The sequence below is a fragment of the Symsagittifera roscoffensis genome, chromosome 3 (assembly GCF_963678635.1).
Source record: "Symsagittifera roscoffensis chromosome 3, txSymRosc1.1, whole genome shotgun sequence".
NCBI lineage: Eukaryota > Metazoa > Xenacoelomorpha > Acoela > Convolutidae > Symsagittifera > Symsagittifera roscoffensis.
In genome coordinates, this window is record NC_087064.1 from 81,198,968 (window position 1) to 81,223,977 (window position 25,010).

Sequence of the window (25,010 nt, forward strand, 5' to 3'; positions counted from 1 at the left end):
ATGGGGTGATGCCAGGGTTATTACCAGCGGATGCAGATGTGGCCTTCCGACCTAATGTTTTTTGTCAGGCTTTTAAACTTTCGAAATTGGCGTTTTGTAATATTAAGGAACGTAGCGAGTACTCTTATATACGTCTTGGTGATTTTTTTTTCAGGAGAAAGTGTAAAAATTTGTTCAATTTTGTTTTCCTCGTTTTGACTTTTAATTTTTCTAAGTTCACGTCGTTTCTTGTGTTGAAAGGCAGGCAAATTGTATTGAGCAGCAAAATGTAATTGACACAAAAATTTTTGAACTTGGATTTAAATTTAAATTTTTGGATTTTTGGCAAATGGGTTTTAAATTTAAAAAGGTGAAGTTTTTTCAGAAAACAAGTCAGTTTTCTTGCGTTCTTCAATTTTTCCAACGGTCACTTGGCTATGATCTGAAACTTCAATTTTTTTTTAAAATTATAATTACATTGCTAAAAAAGTGTTGTTTAATAATCCCGTTTTTGGAATAGATGATTTCGCAAATGAAACTGTTGCAATTTTTTTAATATGGAAAGGGCAGTTGTATGCTGTCGCTCATTTTGGGATTTCATTTATGATTTAAAAATACGAAGATCTGAAACCTATTAGTTTTTGAGATTGACCATTTTACTTCAGAAAAACCTTCAATTTCAAATTGTTTCTACCTATCAACTTTTGAAATCAAAAGCGTTTTTGGATTCCCCAATCTTTTATTACGGTAGCATTGATTTCGTTTTTAATTCATATAATTCAATTATAAGCAATTTTTACGTTCACTAATCTGTTTCAAGCACCGGAGGTGCGTTACACGCTAGCTAAATTTTATTATCCTTAGTTTTATTTACATCTCAACACTTGGCTTTTCTCGATAACTACTTACCCGATTTTCAAGAAAGTAGTACCAATAAAATAACCGCCTACTTTCATGTGTGACTGCATATACCACTAGTCTCTTTTCACCATGCCCCAATTTCTACAGCCTTCTGAAGCCTGTGGGGGGAATAATTGACCCTAATTTTTGCATATTTTTTTAATTCAAAAACTACTCTGCCAAAGCCAATTTTTGAATTCAATCGAAAGAACAGGTTATGGGAGGCTCCCTTGATTTTGTGATTACGACCAGATAAAAACTTATGGTTCTCGGACAAGTCCAATTTGTGATATTAGAACCTTTTCTGATTTTTTTTAATCGAAAACTACGCTGCCAAATCTGAGATATTGGGTCCAATCGAACTAACGGGATGGCGAAAGCTTCTGATCAAAAGCAGCTGCACCAAATTTCCTATATAATAATTCATGGGCCTCGGAAAATGTAGCCCTGCCATTTCTCAGATAAAGGTTCAATAAAAAAAACAAGTTAGGGAATCTTCCGGGCATATTTGTCTTCGCGTTCATGGATTTGATCGAAGGATTATGTTTTGAGAAAAACCTACTGCCCTGCCAAATTTTAATATTGAGTTCAATTGTAGAAACGGATGATAGATATCTCTTCTACTTGAGCAACTAATCACTTAATTTGGTAGAAACAAGATTTTATGTAGTGTCTAATTTTGGGGTTTCTGAAGCTCACGCATTTCATCCCGCTTTAGTAAAACATTTTCTGGAAAATATCAGACTCGTGCCTCCAGCTTAAGCTCAGCCCCTGGTTTGACTAAAGAGAATTTATATCAAGACACGCAAAAATTTGCTAGGCTCAGTTTTTTCATGATTTTTTGACGTGTTTTGTTTATCATGTTTGTGTTTTATAGCAAGTCGTGTGCGGCTCTGTTTTGCCTCCGAATGTTTTTCTTTTTAAATTGTAGAGATCCAGCTCTCTTACCGTTGCGTATTAATTCGATATTGCATTTATTTTCATAGACTCTCGGAATTTTTTCAAATTTTCTACAAGATTTTTTGCATTCATTTTGTTGAAATTTCGTTTTCCATTTTTTTAGTTTTGATATTTTACTATAGCAAATAGTGGATGGGGCATTTTGATCCCCTGATAGTTCCTGTTGGTTATGCAGGTTATTTGGTTGAAAGATTTAATGAGCAGTTTGTGAGTACATTTAGGAATTTTCGTATCTCATTTTTTGACAGAAATGTTTCTTTTCATTTTCATTTATTGATTATCAGAAATAGGTGGTTGGAGGTAAGCTCAATTCTTTTTTTGTTTCAGGTATTTGACTTCTGTAACATCTTGATTTTTTTGACTTTTTTTGATTCTTCAGCTTATTATTTCAGCAACAAATTTCATTCAACATTTCAGTTTGTTACATCATCTTCTGATTTTTGGCGCCTTATTATGGATCGCAAGTGGTGCGAAGCTCAGCTTCGCCTCAGTGTATAAACTAAACTAGCAATTTTGGCATCATCTCAAAAAAGAATGAATAAAAAATTGTACAAGTTCACACATGTACTTGAATTGGTTCGAATCTTGTACTTGGCTAATTGTTCGAAGAAAGTGACGGAATATTTGTGTTCGAGGTGTTTTTTTAGACAAATTTCGACTTTTCAACTAGCAACTTTTGACTGAGGTTTCTTATATCATCTAAAAGTTTTTGTTGTCCTGAGCTCAAATTTAAGAAGATATTTCACCTGTGATTGTTTTTTGTAAATTTATACGGGTTTAAAGGTGGCCAATTTGGGACAATTAACGGGCGGTATATTCGTTCTATTAACGCGTTAGCGTAGAGTTAATCCGTCTTAGAAATCGTTCGAAATTGAATGGAGGCATGCTATTTAGTCTATTTAATGTTTCGCTATATGCGAAATATATTACTTTAAACTCTACATAGCGTATGAAAGATCATTTTCAAAAAAAAAAAGTTTTTATTGTTTCATTTTTTGAAAATTTCATCAATCTTTCAAAGCACACACTAGCTCATATACCTTAAAAGGCAGTCTGAACACCCAGAGCTTTGCCCTGATACGAGCGGTCTTGTTATTTTTTTTTCAAAGCGTATTTGTTTTCCTGACGTGATTCTGCAATTCTCGCATTTTTCAAGCTCCTTTTACCGTTTTGTTGCTTGCTTGCGTAATGCAGCTTCGTCTCAGTGTGCCATTTAGCGTCGTTTGTTAAGATGGATGAGCCTTGTTGTCTTTTTACAGGGAGGGTAGCGGTGGCTTCTGATGTTCTTTCAGTGCTGATTAAGTTATTAAATGTTAAAGCTTCGAATTCTTTTTCGCCTTGTTGTTGGTTTCGGTGATCTCATTTTGAGGGGTTTTTTTTGGTTCAAGTTGGAACAAAGTAATACTTCTTATTTAATCTTATGGAATAATTTCGATTTTGTGCTTCAGTTTATTACCATATAAAGATTTTTTGTTTTCATTTCAAAAAAATAGTAATTTCATTTTTTTTGTGCATTTTCCTTGTGCTTTTTTTTACAGAATTGATCAACTTCAGCTTTTTGGGCATTGTTAATATTTTCGTATTACTCTGAAGATGTTTCCATTTACATGATTGTCAGCATTGACGTGACAATAAGGCTTAGTAATTGAAGTTAGAATTAAATCAATCAAATGAGACACTTCCTGTATCTGTTGGTATGTCAGGCTAATAAGAGCTCGTTTTGATTAAATTTTACAAGGGTTGATATTTTTTCAATTAGTTTTAAAAATTCTTCCGTACTTTTTTTGTTTTCATTCAAAATCGATTCCTTAGATTCAAAACTGTACTTTGACTTTTGATATATTTTGAGACAAATTAAATTGACCTGCTTACTGCGTCTATTGAGTGATTGAAAATAAAAGTTTAGAAGTCGCCATTTTCAAACCCTCCGTATTATGCTGAAATTTAATTTTTGTCATAATTATTTAGCCAGCTAAGATCCATGACATCTATATGTGGCCGTCTATAACTTTTTCTTCTGTTTAATCCTTTAACATGCAATTTTACCCCCGTTCACTTCAGTTTTAAATGACAATTACTTTTAATTGGTTTTAAACGACAAATTTATGGCCCTTAATGATTTGTAGCATCCTACTAAGCTTCGCTATATTAAAGTTTTTAAGTCGGGTCCTTATCGCTTATTGTTAGACAACAGAATTGACACTTAATCGCTGCTTATTATCTCCATTTGAAAATGCTTTTAAAAGTATACCGAACGTTTTCGAATCATTGATGTGAAATTTATTGCTCATACACACGTTTCCTGTTCTTTATTGTATTTAGTTGTCTTAAATTTTGAAGTAGTTTAATTTAAAAAGCAATTATTAAAATTTTATCAAAGTTGAAGTGATGGATTAAATTATCTGCAAAATTGTTTTAGAAAAAAAAAGGTGATGGTAAACTTACTCAATTAGATTTCTGAGCCATTGGTGTCAGAATTAGCTCCTTCCCTGTGTTTTGAAGGAAGCAATTGTTGCGGCTTCGAGTTTGAATCTCGGCTTCCATTAAATTCTTAACCAGAGCTGTAAAAACGGATATAAGTTAATACCAAAATAATCTGGAACTAGACTCAGACGCCCTGTTTTAATTTGGACGATTCTTTTCAGTTGGTAATTTCAAATTCTTACATGTACCTTGTCTTCAAAACTACCGCTTAAGCTTCACTGAATTTTAAATATATTTCATTATACTGAAGTCGATGTCGTATTGATTTTAATCTTTTCGGTATTGTTTGTTGTTTGTGTCCTTTTAGTTTATTGTTTCACGCTTTTTTTATCGTATGCTTAAATTTATTGGTATTTTAGACACCTGAGTTTGGCTAATCTTCACGCGACTGGCTTATCCGGTATCGCAAAAATCGATTTTTTGCAAATATTCGACTCAGCATAATTTTATGCAACTAACTCTTCAATTATTTACAGATCCAGTATTCAATTTTTTTGTCGTCTTTTGATTCTCTTAATTTTAAGGACTGCATAATTAACTGATTTTGTGTGGAATTCAAGTTACCGTTAAAAATTCAATTCGTTTTTCAGAGCTCCGTCCATTATAAAAATTGAAGGACTACCTAGTCAACCTTGACTTTCCTGGTTTCAAGTTATCATAAAAAAGTATTTTTTCAATTTTGGACACGAGCAACATTGTAAAAGCAACATGGTAAACTTTGACAGGTCGTCAAAAGCAGAAGTTATCAATAGGCCCAAAATCTCAACACAGCCTGAACAGAGGAGCTTTGGTTCACATATTGTAGTTATTGATGCAACCAATAATCCAATTTCTAATTTCCAGCCTCAAAGCGCATCGGCTGAAGAATCAAATAAAAACTTGGTTAAACTGACCCAGAATCAACAAGACAGTGTTTTTCCAGCCACCTGGGTTAATGCATGTGCCGATATTCCGTCAGATTCAATTGATAATTCATCTTTCTCCAGCCACATTCCCTCTTCCATTTGCAATGATGAGAGCTTGAATTTTACTATCAGTTGCAAAAATAGTACCAGTGGTTTTGCCACTTTAAACAACAATACGGGTAGTTATCCCTGCCCGGGTGGTTCCAATTCCCACTTGCACAGTAAACTCAACAGTTCTCTATCCGATCCGCCGCGGTTAATTATCAACACGGATAACGACTCTGTGTATGAACTGCAGTCGGGCTCCGATTACGTGAACAATTTGGACTGCAGTTTTTCTCCACCAATAAGAACTGAGATGAACGGAAGTGTGGAGAACCCGACTCGGTCCGAGGAGAACTCGGATAATGATGATGATGATGATGACAATTTTCTTGTGGGACCTTTGGTCAGCCCCGCTTCATTCAATAGACAGAAATCGCTTAGAAGGACTTTTTCGGCTCCTTCGCGTGAGTAACAATCAGGTGGAGTTTTTCTTTTTTCTTAAACTTAAGTCTTAACCAGACTTTTTTCATTTAACATTAATCAATTTTGCTCAAACAAACTGGATATTAATCATTTCCAATTTCTATCAACGTGCAGGGTGAGCATCTAATTAATCCGGCTCAAGTGTCTTGTAACCAAGAAGTAGACTTTTTTCCTGTAAACATTTTTCTTACAAACTGGGAGCAGGCTGACTTGCTGGCTGACGTGTTCATTTTTGAAAATTCAAATAAAGTATCCAGGTTCATTTGAGGTAGTTATCAACTTCTTTAATTAAAGTTTTTGAAAAAATGTTGCATTTTTTCGAATCCCAGGATTTCATCCTTATTTTTATCGGCTCAAACGCAAACGTTTTGTTTTCAAACGCAAACTATAAAGTTTGGTGCTGTTTTTCATGGTTTTTCATCGAACAACTTCATAATCTTATTTTCTGGTTTAAACCATATTAGTTGCTTGAAAGTTTTTTCTCTAAATTGCCTTTTCATCCATTCTGCTTTTTGTGGATTTTTTTTCTCGATTTCATGGGTTCATCTTTAGTTTAATCGCTTAAGCCAACTCTTTTAGTGAGTTTTGGCAGGTAAAATATTTTCTATTACGTTTGGTGTTCCAAAAAGGATGTGTATCATCTTGGAAATACAATACTTTGTTCAAAATTGCATGTGACAACAATTTTGTTTTTGGCTCTACGAGGTCGACCCAAGTTTTATCAGATTGATTGCCGCTTAGTAAACAATTATCAATGCTTAATTAACACTGTTTATGACCTTCATTTGAGACAATTGTATAAATTTTTTGTAGATAAAGTTTTTTACCCATGGTTTCAAGTAATTTTTTTTCACCTCCCTCTTTTTTAGGATACGCTCCGCGTCTGTGCTCTGATACAAATATTTAATAGGATATTGCCCGCTGTTGAAAGGTGATATACCAAATCACCTATCTTTGAGCACTCTTGTTTCAATACAGAATTTGTTACTTGCGGCAATCAAGGCGATTTTGTTCGATAAGCGTGCAAGCTAGACTACTTCCTCTGGGTTTTCTCAGAGTTTCGGCTCATTTCCAAGTTAAAACTCTGGCTCTAGATAATTACAAAGCTCTATCCGAGCTATCTAATCGGTCAGTTTTAAAGATCCGATGTTTATGCATATGAATCATGAGGTTGGTTCAACGAATAAGGATAGAGTCCACTAACCCACGAGGTTTTTATCCTTTAGACAGCATTAGAACGCTTAAGTTCGGAAAAGACAGAGTTACCCGATCCGCCTTTGTAAAAACTTTGAACGAGGACATGATCCGTCCGGCAGTAAAACTCGCGCCCATTCTCGCTTCCTTGGGGGCTGGAGGATCTTGCCACGCAAATAAGTGAGAATATAAAAATCATTAAATTGATCGAAATTGAGACCAATTGGCCGAGTGGTCTAGGAATTGAGCAGACTGGTTCGGCGTAGGTTCGAGCCCCCAAAAAATTATTGTGCCGCGAACTTAAATATATATTTAACTAAAACTTATGATAAAACAGAAAACGACCTAGTCTGGGAGGTTTTTGCCTCCTAAATGTGATTTACCGTGTATCAAAAAATGCTGCTTTTGTTCACATGTTCTAGCTAAGAAGGTACCATTTTTCACTCATCCATTAATTCATCAAGCCATCTACCCAAACATCTCTCAAGCCGTCTACCCATACATCCACCAAGCCATCCATCCATGTCTCCAGCCACCTATTCAGCCATCCATTAAACCATCGTCCATTCATCCGTTCTTCCAACCATTCAATCAGCCGTCTGTCCATTCAGCCATCCATTTATCCAGACCAGTAATCCGTCATTCCATTCATCGTCGATCAGTCCAGCGAGCCTTCTTTCCATTCATTGATCCATCCCTTCAGCCATCTATTCTTCCAGCCAATCTGGAAGCTGCTCATCCATCTAACCAGGTATCCATCTAGCCACCCTTCGTCCATCCATTTAATCAGGTATCCAGCCATCCATTCGTCCAGCCACCCACCCATCCCTCCATCGAACCATGCATCAATCCACTCATCTATCCATCCATCAGACCACCTAGCCAGTCATCTATAACACCATCCAGCCTTTCATCAGTTCTTCCAACCATCCATATAGCCTTCCAATCAGCCATTATCCATTTAGCCATCTATCTATCCTGCCATCCACTATCCGTCCAACCAGCATTCCATCAAACTATCCTTCATAACATCCATACATACATTCTTCCGGCCATCCATCCAACCAATCATCTATCCATCCATTCATCAAGTCATCCTTTTATCTAGCCATTCATCATCTATCGATCGGTTCATCAACCCATCTATCCATGAAGACATTCGTTCATCAAGCCATCTATTCATTAAGCCATCTACTCATCCATTTATTCATCAAGCCATCTTACCGTATATCCATCAAGCCATCCATCTAACTATCCATCCTCTTATTCAACGATCCATCTATCAAACCATCCTATGTTCTGCCAACCATTCATTCACCCAGTCATCCATGAACCCATCAATCTACCAACCCATCCCTTATCCGGCCATCCATCCAGCCAGCAATTCATCAAGCCATCCACTAAACCACCCATCCATTTAGCTAGTTGTTCATTCAATCATCTATCCAATTATCCATCCATTAAACCCTCCATTCAGCCATCTGTTCATCTATTCAGTCGTTCATCGAATAAGATCTCTATCCAATCATCCATTTATCTATCTACGTAGCCCTCCATCATCCTTCCATTTCAACTAGCACTTCAAGTCCTGAATCCATCTGGCCATCCATCGTACATCAATCCACTCTGCCTTCGATTAAGCCATCCATACCTCCAGTCATCTATCGATTCAGCCAGCTTTCCATCCTTTTCTGCTCCCACCAGTGAAATCCTCCGTGCATCAAGCTCTCGGTCATCTGTCCATCCAACGAGGATTTCATCCAGCCATGTAATCATTTAGCCACCCATCATCCAATAATTCAACCAGTCATCCGTATATTTTTATTTACATGAATGTATCGATATTTATATATATTTAGCCATCCATCGATTCAGGTATCCAACCAGACAATCGTCTATGTATCCATCAGCCATCAATCTAGCCATCTATCGATACGTTCATTCAGCCATTCATCCATCCAACCAGCTGTTCATCCATCCATTCAGCCATCTAAATTTGCTGATGCTACCATTTCTCTCTGCCCTCCCTCCAGCAAACTATCGGTCCATCCATCTACCCATCCATCAATCTAACCATCGACACAGCCATCTATCCTTGTAGCCATCGAACTATCCATTTATCCATTTTCTTCTTTCATCCATCCATCCATCCAGCGATCCATCGATCAATTCATCCAGCCAGCCATCTATTGATGCTACAAACATTTGTTCTAGAATTTCTTCCATTAAAGATAAATGCTTTCACTTTTCAGAAGCAGCTTTAGCTGCAGTGGGTCTGCTATCACAATTGAAAATAAAAAGATCTAATAACTTAATTTAAAATTTCGCAAAAAAGATAATAGCAAGTAATAACAACACTTGTCAAGCATGATAGTATCCTGATATATAGGATTATGATCATAAAAAACTATAAGTTAATGACATGCGCACTAAGTTTCTGTTGGCGGCGGTCTCTCGTTTTTTTCTCTCGGAGTTTTGCCATTTCATTTTCCTTGAGTTCTGAACACGTTAACCATTTGGTTGGATTTTGAGTGGCTGTTTACTGTCCACAACTGTCTTAGTCTCCACTTGTTTTGAATGTAACATCGAGAATGCAGCTCTAATCGATCAAGTCAAGTCATGATATGGAATAGAGTCATATGATACGTCCAAAACAGTTGATGCCAAATCATCAGTCAATGAAAGAGCCCCAGGATTTTTTGAAAGCACAATCAAACGTGATGGTGTCTGATATTCAGCCTGAACGTTTTAGGCAGTTGGTAACCTAAAACTGCCGATCGATTATTTTTACGCTTTTGTGCTACTAAATTCACCGAAAAAGCGCTTACGTGAAGACAACGCTCCACGCCTCCATTATCAGAAAACAGTATCTGATGATTTGGAAAAGGGTTATGTCATTTAAGATGAACCGCATAACCCAAAAACGCGGCGTGACCCTGAGTGGTATTCATCAACTTAAATGAACCCTAAAAGGACCGAAGAGTGTTAAACGGAGCTTCCAAGTTTCATTGGTTTTCGCTCAAGAAGTTGGTTCTTGTTGGTTCAGATTTGCTGTCCGTCAACATAATTATGCTATATCAGTCGACATCGAGGAAATGTCTCTCGGAGTCGGAGTCTTTCCCAAAGATCAATCATCTTTGCGTTTTCTGTGGCGGGAAGACTCATCTGCAGATGTGATGATGTATGAATACTTCCGTCATAAATTTGGGGCACTTGACTCGCCAATGTGTATTTATTTTGCACTACAGCAGACAGCTTAGATTAAGTAGTCCGATTACCCTGAAGCCGCAGCAGCTGTTTGCGATCAATTTTACATATATGACTAGTTGGACTCGTTTTCGAATGCTGAACAAGCCGTTAACTTAGGTAGAGAGACTTGGTAGAGATGCTTGGTAAAGGAGGGTTCAAGTTGACCAAGTTTATCAGCAAAATTCTTAAGATTTCAAGAACTAAATCCGAATAACTATGAAATCGAAAATGTTGAAAAAATACTTGTTAATCCCGATTTGAAAGCTGCAAGCTGCATTTTTGGCTACTCGTCTTAGAGGAGACCTTCAAGAAACATTGAGTATTCAAATATTCCATACATTCACGTGGTCTTACAGTGCAATTGTTTTACAGTGGCTCCACGCCGATGATAAGAAACCGGTCTTCGTAGTCAACAGAGTTGACAAGATCTTAGAATCAACAACCCTTGATGAGTGGCACTACGTAGCAATTGGTGATAATCCCGCAGACACAAGTACACGGTACACAGGTACATCATCAATCGTTGATTTATATGCGCGTTGTTGTTCAATCTCGATTCGCCATCTTGAAACTGTCGAAATGCACAAAGCTTAATGTCAACTCCATGATGTAGGAACTCCCTCTAGAACGTCTAATGTATCGAAAGCTTGCCTTTTGTTGCTGCGGAGTCTTTTATTTTGGCTCATTTCACGTATCTGTCTGTAGGAGCTCAGAGAAGTGGTGGGGCTTTCTCTTTACTTGCATGGCGGACGAGTGGTTCAAAGCGAAACCGTGCGTTCTATGGATGGCAGTACGTGCGTGATGGGCATTGAGAGGTTAAATGCCCGCCCAGGATTTCCATCTGTCATCCGGTCGGATATTGGCATAAATTTCGTGGCCACCGACAAGGAATTGCTGGCGTTCATTGAAATTTTGAATCAGCAGGCTCCCAGCCGCTTAGTACCCAAAGGTATGAAGTGGAAATACAATCCACCTAGTGCGCCACATCATGGTGGCTCAAGGGAGCGTCTGGCAAGGACCTACCCGCGTGCGTTCCATTCCATGCTTGAAATCCCTAAAAAATCGCTAGAAGTACTCGACAAGACGTTGCCATGTCGGCAAGAGTATGTGCCATGTCGGAATAAGCGAGCCAAGTCTTCTCCTGAGCGTGAACTTAAGACAGGCCATTTCGTGTGGACAGTAGAGCCCACTAACTCCCGAGGTTCTCATCATTTAGCCTGCATTAGAACGCTTAACGCCTCACTAAAATTTTTGAATGGTGATTTTACCTGCCCGGTGACAAAACTCGCGCCCGTCCTGATTTTGTTGAGGGCGGAGGATGTTGCCACGCAGGTAAGCGAGAATCTAGAAGCGAGTAATTTGAACGACATAACGACCTGTTGGGGGGTGGTCTAATAATTGAGCAGACCGGTTCGGCGCAGGTTCGAGCACCCCAAAAAGCAATGTTTTTGCTCCGATCCAAATGGTATATATAACTAAAACCAACAAAAAATATAGAAAAATGAACCTCGTCTGGCTGTTTTTTGGTATGTATGTGATTTATTGTGTATCGCAAAATGCGGCTGAGTGTGCCAATTTGCAAAAGTTTTCCATACATTTCTATCGACTAATGATGCGATTTATGCCGTTTCTGGAATGAAGTCATTTCGTTCTTATTATTTTTGATTGGAAATGTTTGTCTTAAGCTATCAGTAGTAGTTTCAATTAGAGATAACAAATACAGTATCTTCTTTTTTCGGGTTGTTTTGCCATTTCAATTTTCTTGAGCTTTGCTGAACTCCCAGAAAGGCGATGGTCAATATTTTTGATAATTTGTTTTACACTCAGTCTTTTTTTTCACAGGCCGTTTTTTGACTTTTCGCATGTTTTTTTGTTAAAAATTGTGTGTTTTGGCAAGCTGCCTCCGTCAATCCGTTGGTTGGGTTTTGAGTGGCCGTTTACTGTCCACAACAGGTTTAGTTCGCACTTGTTTCAAATGTAACGTCGAGATTGTAGCTCTAGTTGATCAAGTCAACTCATGATATGGAATGAAGTCATATGACACATATAAAACCATTGATGCCGAGAAATTCATCAGCCCATATTTCTAGCAGTCTTGAGAGCACAATTAAACATGATGGTGTGTTATTCAGTCTGAACGCTTTAGGCAGATGATAACGTGAAACTGCCGAACGATTTTTTCCCGCTTTTGTGCAACTCAAGTTATCGGAAACGCTCTATGCCTCCGAGACAACGCTCTATGCCTCCAAGACAACGCTCGATGCCTCCATTACCAGAAAACAATATCTGAGGAATTTGAAAAGAGTTATGTCATCAAGATGAAGCGCATAGCCCAAAAATGCGCCGTGAACAGTTAGATGAAGATAATCGTTTGGGCTGAATTCGTTTTACTCTTTTAAGATGCTTTGACCTTTTTGTCTCATAATGTTTTCGTTTCAATACAAAAGAAGTAATGTTTGATTCAGGTGTTTTTGCACGCAAAATCAGATCGTGTGGATAAACGATGTACAAAGTGATATACCTTAATAAAGCTTTTTTAGTTTGATGTCATCAGTAGTAATTTGAAATTAATGAAAGGCAGATGGAATTGAACAATGTTATCTTCCTAGGAGGAAATTATTGAACAAGGCCAGCCTTTTTTTCATGACAACGCTACTTCCTTTTACTTGCATTGCATCGACACTTTCATTCAATTGTTTGCTGTTTTTTATTGCTGTGGTTATTCAACCACCCCCTGCCACCCCCTGGATTCGAGAGCTGTATTTCTGCCTATGCGTCTGTCTGCATCTCAAGTTGTACCAAGCTGCCCTTTGCCTCTGAAATTTAAGTCTGTTTGAATAATTTTGACTACTTTTCGAAATTTTAAGTGTGAACTAACTTTTTCGTTGATATTTTATGCATTTCTATAGTATGCTAAAGAAAGATTATTCCGATATTGACTTTTGTATGAAATTTATGCATTTAGTTGGAGGCGCTGCTGAGAAGCTATTTTGTACTGTGTTTGTTGCTTCTATCTGTTGGTTCATATTTTGAGCTCTATCTGCTTGCTCAATAGCTTTTTAACATGAAGTAAATGACAACTATTACATGCACTTCGTTTATACAACTTATTACAGAGCTATAAATTTGAAAAGTTTTCACTTCATCAGCTTTGAGCGATTTTTTTCTTGGAGTCAATTCGTTTCTTGAAATTTGATTTGGTTTGCAGATTATGTTCATGCAAAGAGTATAATGCTCACTCTAGTTTTTTATAGAATGAACATCTTAATTGTTGGCTAGCGTCGATTTATTGAGAATGGATTCATCTAAAAATTGTGGGATAATTTTTTATCACTGAAAATATTTCAAGTCTAATTTGCTTGCGTCATAGGAGGAAATTGGAAATAAGAGCCCGCACTCAATACCAATTAGTCCGCTCGAAACTGTTTATCTACGAAAGAAAGTGGAGGATTCAATTACCACTTTTCCCCAAAAATGTACCAGAATTTGCATGGATATTTCTTTATTTGCTTGGCTATTGAATTTCTTCAACCCGGTTCAATTAGCCTCAAAATTTGATGCCAGGTTTTCGAAGTTATCTTTCATAGCTTGAAGGGTTTTTGTCTCAAAATCGACCTATTTTATTTTTGAAACTGCAAATGCTTGGGTTATTTATTTCTATACGATTACCTGATTTGTTTTGGTGCATTACAAAATTTCCTTCTACATATGTTATTTCATAGGGCTTGTAATTTTTTCTTTTAAAATACCTGAAAAACTCATTGTACTTCTGAGTCTCATCGTTCGTGGTTTTTGCGAAAATTACCATAATATTTCGAAAAATACATATAATGTAATTTCTAAGTTCTTGCTGTCAACCTCAATTTTTGCTACTTGATGCTGTTCTTCTTAATGTAAACGTTTCAATCGAATACTTATTTTGAGTACTTTCGGCTCTATTGAAAGGCACTGAGGCTCATGTTTTCAGCCTTGCTACTGTTTATTTTGATGGTATTATTATTTTTCTTTCAATTTTTTGTTATGAAATCAATCAAGCAAATTGAATTAGAAAATACGCCAACTTATGTTTTCACATCTTGCAATTTTAAACATTTGGACGATTATTCATTCTAGTTGCTTCCTATTAAAGCTATTAGAAACCAATTTGTTTTTTTAATCAAAACCATCAACGAATTTCTCAAAATTTACAGCACGTTTTCTATGAAGTGACATGCAGTGTAGATTTTTTTTACATCAGGACATTTTTGTCTTTTAAGTGATCCAGGTCAGCACAGTTTGGCGGGGACAACCTCCAAAACATTGAAAATTTTGGAAATTATTCCGTATTGTTTTGCACCCCCTTCCCTGGCAAAAAACTGGTTCCGTCCCATTGCGACGCGAATGTTTTATTTAGAAAGATTGTAGGTAGTTAACGTGTGGGTATTAAAAACAAAGGTCTTAAAACAGCGTCGACTATATGGCATGCGTCATCGATACTTATAAATCGCTAATGGCATCGTGCTTAATTATGTTTCCCCCGGAGCTTCTGTATAAACTTTTCAATCTGTGACAATAGAAAATTTAAATATTAGCTGAATCAAATCGGGACATTTTATTCAATCACGTCCATCTTTGTTTCCTGCTACTAAAAAATAACACTATTTTGACGCAAAACGTACTAGTTTTCACTTGTTTTTAGTGCTTTGTATGTTTCCGACAAATTTATTTTCAAATAGGTAAGAATACCTACTACCTTGAGCTTGCTAATTTCCTGTTTAACAGCATGAACAGTACCTTGAAATGTTTACCACCCCTCGATTTTGGTTTGTTCACACCGGGCTGTATCTTAATTTTATTCCTTTTGTTCACACTTCATCAGTTTGAAAGCCCTGATGTTTTTCTCGCCTGCCTTGTTGGGTTTTGTTTTGCCATTATTTTCTAATAATGAGACTAAATTATTGATTTTACTTTCATCTTTGATTCAATTGCTTAAAGAATCCTGTCAAATCTTAAAATAATTCAGCACATTTGACGCTAGCTGTCAAATCGTTTTCTGGCTTTGTAGAGCTGGAAGTATAATTCCATCATTATTTTCCCCCTATTCAGTGGATTTTTTTTGTTCAATGTTCCCAGTTTTTATTGTCTGCGCTGTTTTTGAAGCCGAGTATTGAGTATTAAAAAAGTAATTTAACACTCAGTGCGTGCTTTTACATCTATTTTAAAACAGGAATTCGCCTTAAACTTACCAAAAAAATAAGCCAAATCCATCGCATTCAGTGTTTAAAATTCAACAATTGCAATATTACACTTCAGCTTTAAGCGTTAAGTTATACCATCTGAATCATCGGCGGAGAATTTGATTTGCTCCTTAATAATTTAAAACGTTGTTTTATTGAAAGTTTTCTTGCAACTCGAAGATGAGTCGACTGCAGCCGAATAACACGTTTCCAGTTTGCGACATTAAAATTACGTCGCCTGACGCCGATTCGGACCGCGAAGGTCGCAATGATTCAGAAAATAACTCATGGGAGTCCCACCTGGAAATGACTAATCAAACTGGAAGCGGGGGAATTACTTTTGAAAAGTTCCGGTCTGAGAGCCTTTCACCATATGATATTCCACACGTAAATATCAATGGGTTGAGAAGATTTTCAGTACCGACTCCGATGCCTGCAAAAATGAAAGGTAATATATTAAGACATATATTTCAATCAGACCAACATAGTTAACGAGACCAAACCAACATGGCCAGACAGGAACGAAATTTCTCTCTCTATCTCTATCAAATATAATCAATCTCTCTAATTCAATCAGAAGCTCGAAGCAGAGATCGATGTAGCTACAACAACAACAACACCAACATAGAGTTACTGACCTGTGTTTAAGTGTAAAACAACGAAGTGATGTTTTCTTATATAGGTTTTGATGATTTTTTTTCTGGAAAAAGTCTTAAAATGCTCTAATAATTACAGAAATTTATTCGTACAAATTAATGACTTTAGGAATATACCTATGCATTAAGTTTACTTTATATACACTTTTTGAGTTCAATTCAAAATAAACTGTTTCTTAATTTTATATTTAGGTAAATAGCACTCCAATTATGAATTCGGATATGGCGCGAAAAAACGTAAACGATTTCTAAATCGATAGTGGATTTTAATTTTTAGACTTCATAGCGGAATAAATTTTTTTCTGACATCGATCCAGTGTTCTTCAATTGAGTTAATTTTATCAAAAAAAATCAAAATATTATGTTCTTAAAATTTTGAATAATTTTTTTTTCGTTTGTTCTTGTACAATTTTCCAACCACTGTTGGCTATTTTACAAATTGTATTTTCTAAATTGTTTTCTTTTAGAATGCGGATCAATACTTTTCGTTATGAGGTGTTTGTAACCAGCTTTGATTTGCTTGTATCTGAAATTTACTTCGAAATTTATTATTTTATCTTTGTGAAAACTATTGATAATATCGGAAATACATGAGAAAAAATGGAAATTTGTCTACTCCAGCTCATTGGAAAGTAAGAAGTAAATAGGGTGCAATTTAGCTTGTTTTTTTCTTTTGACTGCATATATTTCAACTTTCGGAGGAATCAAGTTTATCGTATTGAAATTTTCATATTTGGTGCTCGAGTTCCATCAATAAAGATTGATATTGAGGGGGTTTAGGAACTTAGACGACAGGAAATTAGACGATCAGAAAATAACGGAATTTAGACAATAACTTGCGTGCAAATTGCGTGAATTTTGTTTTCAGACTTAAATTAACTTTTGCTTTTGGCTGAGTAAATACTAGTTGTTCGTAAATTCCGTTTCTTTACGGTCGTCTAATTTCCTAGCCCCCCATATTGAGCATGGTGTCGAATAACTCTGGATGTTTTGTTTCTACAAGATAATTCTTTGAAACTCATCCGGTTAACTCAACCATTGTGGCTTTCTTAATTGAAAAAAACTAAGTTCACAATTTTTCGGAGATCACAATTTTTCGGAAATTAAATGAAAATTTCGATTAAGTTTTATTATGCACTGTCAATTGCAATTTTATATAAATAATTTTTTAGATACATTTTTTTAGTTAGTTTTGTTTGCACTATGAACCATTATAATGGGATTACTCATTTTGATGATACATTAGAATTTTTAAATCGGTCAGTTTTCAGCTTAAGTACCTAGCTATCTCGTATTTTTCATTAAAGTATATGATGGTTAGATATCAGAAGGCACTCAGTCTGCCTTTTCCTATGCACCCTAATGTTTTTTTTCTGGTGCGATGTTGGCTTTATTTCTATAATTTTTTTTTTCATTTTTAATGTTTTTTATTCAATCAAATTCAGCATTTTACATGATAGTTTTACTGCTTAAATTTACTATTTAGCTTAAGCGTGGTGATTTTTTACTCGGTTAATTCAGGTAAGAAACTTTTCACATGGTCTGATTTTAAAATTTGTCCGTAAGGTGCATTTTAAAATAATTAGCAATAGTGCCCAAAGTTTTTTGTTTCATTATACAATGTGTAGGAAACTATGGCATGCTTTTTGTTTTTGTTTCAATTTCTTCGAATGACTGACCTGGTGTTTTTAGATAATGATTGTTGCTGATTAGTTTTCTTTTTAAGTCTCATTAAATTTATTGAATTAAATAAATCTCGATAGGCAGGGATTTTGCAATCGGGTACTAGGCTTTTTCACATAAATAACTTCGCAGTACTCATTTTCTAAATTCTTTTGTTTACGCTTGCGATGCGAGTGTATTAGTAAGAACCTTCTGAGTCGTAATTATCGGTGCTACTTTTGGGACACCGTCACAGCTTTTTGATAGCATGTACTTTGACCTTCGAATACTGATACATTAACATTTTTGATGCATTTTTAATTCGTCAAATGAACCGAAAAAAGTGATTTGTTTCAAACTACATAACAATAATGAAAACTCAATTTTAGAATATTTCTAACTGAATATATCTAGCAATTTTATGAAATGCTTAATTTATACATAATGTGGCTTTATGCCGTGCGATTTGTTACATGCAAAGTTAGTTTAGATGCATTCAGTTTGTTATATTCCAAATTATTACATGCAATTGTGAGTCTATTTGTATTTGATGTAGTTATTAGCATATGTAGCTGTTTTATTCGTGACTAGTGTTTGTAGGTTGTTAAGCTTGCGTGGCTAGTGCATAAGACTCAAAATCTCTTAATTGCTGTAGGTCCCAGCTTCGAATCCTACACGTAGCTGAGTTTTTGCTATTTAGAGGCTTATTTTTTACTTTTTTATATTTCACTTGATAGAGCTGCTTTTTGGTCGCGTTCTTGCAAGTGTTAGGGAAGCGCAGCTTCGCCTCTGTGTTGAAAGAATGCAGCAGAGATATTTTGAACCTGTTAGCCTTAGCGAACTTAGCCTTAGCGAACTATGTTAGCCTTAGCGAAGTTAGCCTTAGTGAACTTAGCCTTAGCGAAATTTGTCCTGTTTCCCTTAGCGAACTTAACTGAGCGTTAGTGTTATAATACGACTTTTTTTTCTAACATAAGTAGGAAATATTGGTGCCACTTTTGGCGCATTTTTACGGCTTCTTGATGGCGTGTGCTTTGACATTTGAATAGTAATAAGTTAACATAGTTGATACATTTAAATTCATCACATGAGGTGAAAAAAAATATTCAAACAACACAACAATAATAAGAACTCGATTTCAGAAGTTTTCTAACTCAATATATCTCGCAATTTTTGGAAATTTATAATTTGTTCATAATATAGTTTGTTCTTTTCCAATTTTTATTACATGCGTAATAAGTGTGGATGCCTTCAATTTTTTATATTCCAAACTACTACTCGCAAAATTGTGTCTATTTGTTTTTGGCGCCACTTTCGCATTGGCATTTTGTTAGCATATGTAGCTGCATTATTTATGACTAGTGTTTGCCAAATTTTAAGCATTCGCGGACGCAATGGGAGGGCGTTAGGCTCAAATTCTTGAGGTCGCAGGTTCGAAGCCCATACGTAGCAAAGTTTTACCCATTCGAGGCTTCTATCTTTTCTTATTTCACTTTATAAAGCTGATTTTGTCGTGTTCTAGCTAGTGTTTGCGAAGCGTAGCTTCGCCTCTCTGTCGATATATATTTTTAAATGTTGTTTGTACTTCAAACGTTTCGTTTTTGTAAAATTCCAGTTTTTGCTCGGACCCTTGAAAATGAGGAGAAACTTTGTATTCGGGTGTTTCTTTTTTTTTTTAATTTTTGTTTGTCATCTTTTTTGTAAGACAAATGTTGTCGACTATGTCCTATTCACTAAGTTTCTACGCGGTTGTATAGTTCCAAAATCACTCCACGTATTCCTAATTTAAAGAAAACAACTAAAAAAATGTGTTCGGTTTTTCAATGAATATGGTCCAAACCTATGATCGAAGTTTTTGTTTTTGTTTGCGTCTATCGTTTCAATAGGTTTCGACCTATTTTTATTGGTCTGGTGGTCTTAAATTGCGTCATTTGATGAATGAAAAAAGTTTTTTTAGGCGTGCGTGTCTTTTTTAACTTGTTTTTGTTTCCGGTTTAAAGGGTTTCCGCTGAGGTGTTTTCGACGTTGTTACCGCTTCGTCAGTTTTTTTTCTTATGTTTATTTTCTCATTCCGTTACTGCCTTGGGTATGTTTGATGAAGGCTATTTTGTTCTTTTTCTTATACCTAATTTTTCGGCATTTTTCAAGTTTATTTTTACGGCTTTCTGTTTATCTCTTCATATGTTGTTGCAATTTAATTTATGCAAGCCTAATGGTGTTCCATGTGGAGCTTATATTTAGAACCTTTATTCGGTAAATTGGAGTGCTGCAAAAACATGGGTCAGGGACTGATTTCGTTTCAACTTACACCGGGCTCATGATGAGTATCATCAACCGTCTTTAATATGTTTCGTTTGAATTCCAAAAGGAGTTCAAAGAAACAATTAAGTCTTTGCTGGATTTTTTGGTTTTTATTTGATTACGTGAAACGTGGTCTTGGCATACTGAGCTAGTCGATTATGCCTAATTTTAAATAATCATCTAAGCTTTCATCTAGTTCCTCTAATCACGCTGCACTAAAAAAACGACACGAATATGAAAAACCAGAAAATTTTTTTTGGTTTTGTATAATGTATAGTCTGCAGACTTCCCTGGTCTTTGAAGAAGGTAGTCAGACAATAATTTTGATAACTGTAAAGAAAGTTAGGTCTATTTGATTTTGGGAAAATTTGAGGCGCCATGTTGGTTTTACCCACAAAACGGTTTTGTGCAACTTTTGCAAACGCAAACATCCTCAAGTTTCTTCAAGTTTAACTATTCGTTTGCATGAAATGATTTTTGATGCTGTCCTAATTCTAGATTTGTTCTTCTTGAGCTATAAATGGACTATTGACGTCTAGGATTTGCTACCATGTACAGTAGCATATCGTCTGTATTGATCATTAATGTCAGTTTATCTTGACTGGTCCAAATATTTTGCCAAAGATACTAATTTGACCAAGTTGATCGACGAGATTCCTTTCTCCAACCTTCTCGCCTATTGTATCAAACTTCATTCTGTTTTTCTTCTATATACAAAACACTTAAGTGGAGGGTTATTTATTTTACCCATTGGATCTGAACTTGAATTGGGTCCAAGTGTCAAAATTGGGTTGAAATTAGATTTTTATAATTTTGCGCACTTTGACCTAAAACTCGAGTACTTCTCAAGTTTAATTGCGTGATCGGACTGATAACTCAATTTGTTGTCCGTTTGAGGCTATTTCTAGTATTCGACCCAAATTTTTGAAATTATCTGCTAATTTGGTTAGTTTTTGATGTTGAGTATTGCTTCAAAGAGTCTGAAATTTGAGTAATCTCTTATTGTGACAATTATTTTCTTATTTTATATTAATTCTTTTTAAAACAAAATATCTGCATTTCAATTTTCTTAATAAGAGTTGAAATGTAATTTGAAGCCTAAGTTCAAATAGCTATTCTCTGTGCTCTGTGATCAAACAAACTTTATCACCTTGATCACTGTTTTGACCCTTTCGCTTAACTGATTCGTCAAACTGCGTGTATTGTGGCGAGTAACTCAATTTGATGGGCAATTTCATACAAAACAGTAATCCTATTCGTTATGCAAAATTTCGTCTGGTTTATAAAACGATCTGAAAAATAAGCCATTATTTGTTAGGAATAACAATTATACAAAGCTTCCCTGGTTTGATCGGTAAACCCCTCAATATCATTACTGAATTCAATTCGTAAAACAGAGTTTTAAGATCTGTAAACTTTTTGAATCAGCAGAAGCTATTGTTAGAAGTTTGGTTAGAGTTCATATCCGCTCGACTTACTAAGCCGTGGAAGAAGTTTTATAGTGAATGTTGCTTTCGCCCCTGGGAATTGCTCAAGATGTCTTCAGATGACGTTCCCTCTATTCTTTTCACTAATTTCACCAGTCCCAGGAAAGTTTCCTCTGCCAAGAAGGAAGTGTCACCTCCCACAACTTTGGAGTTTACCAAAATGGGGTTGACGGAGTACGTTTTTACTTATTGAAAGTATATATTTGATCGGATCGAATCTGGAAGTTGGTATAATCGTGTTGCTTTGAACTGTTTTTAGAATTGGCAGTAAAAGCAAAGGTACGTTGCACCAAAAATTGACCTCATTGTCATTTGAAATCATTTTGAAAACGTTTTTTTTTTTGTCGAAAATAGGCTTGTCAATCGTTTTGCAACTAGAATCGAGTCGACTTGTGCCGTCTTTTTTAAAAATGTTTTCGATATTTAAGAGAAAAGTAAATACAGTTATAATTACTTTTTAGAGCCTGCTGCTATTTGATATTTTTGGTCCATTTAAAACTTTACTACTTCCGATCCACTTTGCTGTTAACATAGCTGATGAAGGGATGAATTTTTAAAAAATAAACTCCAAAAAAAATTTCTTATGCATTTTTTTTTGAAATTTTATCATTATTTTTTAAAAAACGGGCACTCTTCCATTGTCTCAAACATGCAGTCGGCTACCCATGAATGACTGAAAGCATTGTTTTCTATCTTACATGACCATGACAGATCGTGTTCCTCTGATTAAAAGCACATATTCTCTACATCAAGCATTGGGAATAAATTAATCCCTTTAATCAAATTCTCTTCCTGCTCCAGTAATTGATTTTGACCAAGGCTCGGGCCCAAAGTAGATAAGAGAACGCGAGAAGGGGATTTCGGGCAAATTGAGTTTGGCTTTAGGGCCTAATCTTCACTATGAGTTTGCCAATTATTTCCACAAGTCAATGGAAAGAAGGGCGATTTGAGTGTTGGAAATTTCCGGAACCTTGTAGACAGCCAATTTAACAGACCAAAATTTTTGGTACTTTTTCTACAGTTACTATAAGTAACTACCTGGCTGGTCAAAATAAGAGAATTTAGAAAGTCGATACAAAATTATTTAGAAAATTGGCGGTATTCTGTTTCAAATTATGATATTGACTATATCGTTGAACTAGCTAGTTATTAATTACCAATATTTAAGGTAAAAAAAGCATCCGGCGAAAAGTTAATTTGGCTGATGAGAAATATAACCAACATATTTTACTGCGATCTTGTTTGGTTGAAATCTGCTCTCCTATTTTATGTACGTGTAGTTAGTTACGTAAATTCACGGGCATAGAAAATTCCCTTAAAAATGTCACAAATTGCCATCAAATTCCTTTGAGCAGTAAAAGGAATTGTTACTGTGCGCAGAAGTGCGTGACGTATAATATCGTTAAAGCCACGTAACGGAGGGTCTATGTACATAGTAATAGAAGCAAGGAGGTTAGACCAATGAATAAATACGATGCACGCCTTGTGGGATTGAAAACAACTCACAATCCTTGCCCTTATTTTCAAACAGATATATTAGCCCAGCGCCGGTTTTTATGTTGAAGTAAAAACTCATACTTTTTCACCTGGTTAACTGTTATTTGATATTCAAACTCCGATGATTTTTAACTCAATATTTCCTATTGGTAATCTGATTTTCCATATCATATGAAATACCTTGGTGCATCATTTTTTTGTTCCTCTGAGAAGTCACGTGATTTTGATACAGTAAAAGGGTTTAGTGTTTATGCCATGCTGATACTACACAGTTTTAAAAATCATAAATAAATCCCCAGCTTGCTATTGATTGATTACGAACGCGCCAGTATTTGAAGTATTTATTGCTGATTTTATCCCCTTTTTTCTGTGTTCTGTTCCTACAAATTAGGCTATAAGTAAGTGCACCTTGGCTTATAATCCGCCGCTATATTGCATTCACTATTTTGGTGAAATATTTTACTTCGGGCTTCTCTTTTCTTTAAGTCCTTAGGATAAATTCTTGGAATTTACAGACTGTAAATATTGGGAAAACCTGATCTTATACCAGAATTCATTCACGCTTCTTCTAGAACGATTCAGATAGGACGAATCAATTTTGTCCGCATTTCAATGAGACTGCGAAGGCAAAACTCCATAACTTATTTTCAGTAAAACTGTTCATGTTAATTTACCCATGAAGTTGGCCTATGCTGTTTATTTTATTTGAGTTATCTGAACTGTCGGTCTTAGAAGTTGGTTACATTTAGCCAGTCTGTGTTTTTCAGTATATTAACCAGAAACTGAAACAACATTCCCAAAATTTTTGCACTGAGTTTATAAAAAAAGTTCCAAAATTTGGCGATCATGTTTCAGGATTAATAATACTTGAGTGACGGACGACGCATTATTGATTTCAAATTGTAGTTGATTTTCATATCAGATTCTATCGATAGTCAATTATAATTGAGCTTCACTTGTTTCATAACTTGCACTTAAAAATTCATTTTGCAGACTGAGTTCGCTGGTCAAATAATAAAAAAGACCAAGTGTTCATAATATCAACTTCTTAACTCCCCTGAAGCTGGTCATATTTTGTTCTACTCCTACTTTTCATTGTTTTTATAACCTTTAATTTCCTTTTATGGCGTCTCTAGGTGCACAAAAATTGGCTTAAGCTCTATAAAAATTACGTTTTTTTTTTCAAATTATCTTTTTGTCTGGATTTTTTGGATATTGGCTCATTGATTTCCCTCATTTATGAATTCCGTCCTTCATTTATATATGTCAAGATTTTTGTGACTGCTTGTTTATTTATAACAGATTTTTTTGGTATGTTTCCATAACTGGACGCTTTCCATCATTGGATTGTGATTTGAACCAGCGGTGCAATTCCAACTAGTTTCACTTTGCCATTTGTCAAAAAGCAAACGTCTAAATCTCTTGACTTGTCGGATATTGCAAGTGTATTAGAAGTTATTGCTGTTTGCAGCGACGACGAGTATATAATATCAGCAAAAATGCTTGCACAAAAAATCGTTTCCAATTTATTGTCCAAATTACTGCGATTCAATATAAGCTTAATAAATACGTCATCTCTTTCATTTTAAACTGTGATCATCTCTAAAATTGAGAGCGATGAAATTGTCCTTACTCCAAATTAGTTCCAAGTCCTTTATCAAAATACTTTGATGAATTCTCGTCCCTCTAAAATCAAAAGCGACAAGAGTGTCGATAATTCCGGCTGCGTCCCTCCCCCAAGTGTACTTTTTCCATCACACTCTCATCCTGCCTCTCATTCCACAAAACAGGAACTGGAACCCCCGACAAAGGGGCTGAGGAGCAACACCAGTTCAAACAGCCTAAGTCTCTCAGGACACAAAGTGACTCATGGTGATTTCGTTGACGGTAGAAAGGCAGGAAGCTTCGGCAATCTTATACCCACCAGCAGAACGCCAGAGATGTTGTATAAAAAGACATTTGGAGGTAAACTCACGAGTGTGTTTTTACTTG

The 25,010-nt window shown here is 35.7% G+C and overlaps 1 protein-coding gene across 7 annotated transcripts in view; it reads left to right on the forward strand.

Moving 5' to 3' along the window:
- The window catches only part of LOC134842224 (uncharacterized), a 62,576-nt gene that overhangs the window by 17,138 nt on the left and 20,428 nt on the right, over nucleotides 1-25,010 (forward strand). For 2 of the 7 annotated variants that reach the window (XM_063858459.1, XM_063858460.1), the window contains exon 1: nucleotides 5,024-5,737. The exons of 1 other annotated variant lie outside the window; for it this stretch is intronic. In XM_063858459.1, coding sequence (XP_063714529.1) covers nucleotides 5,032-5,737 — 706 coding nt within the window. In that variant the 5' untranslated portion in view covers nucleotides 5,024-5,031. Of the gene's footprint in view, nucleotides 1-5,023; nucleotides 5,738-13,268; nucleotides 15,864-20,905; nucleotides 21,696-21,780; nucleotides 21,801-22,811; nucleotides 24,984-25,010 lie in introns of those variants that run through there. 4 more of the 7 variants (XM_063858465.1, XM_063858464.1, XM_063858462.1 and 1 more) reach the window with 4 other exon arrangements.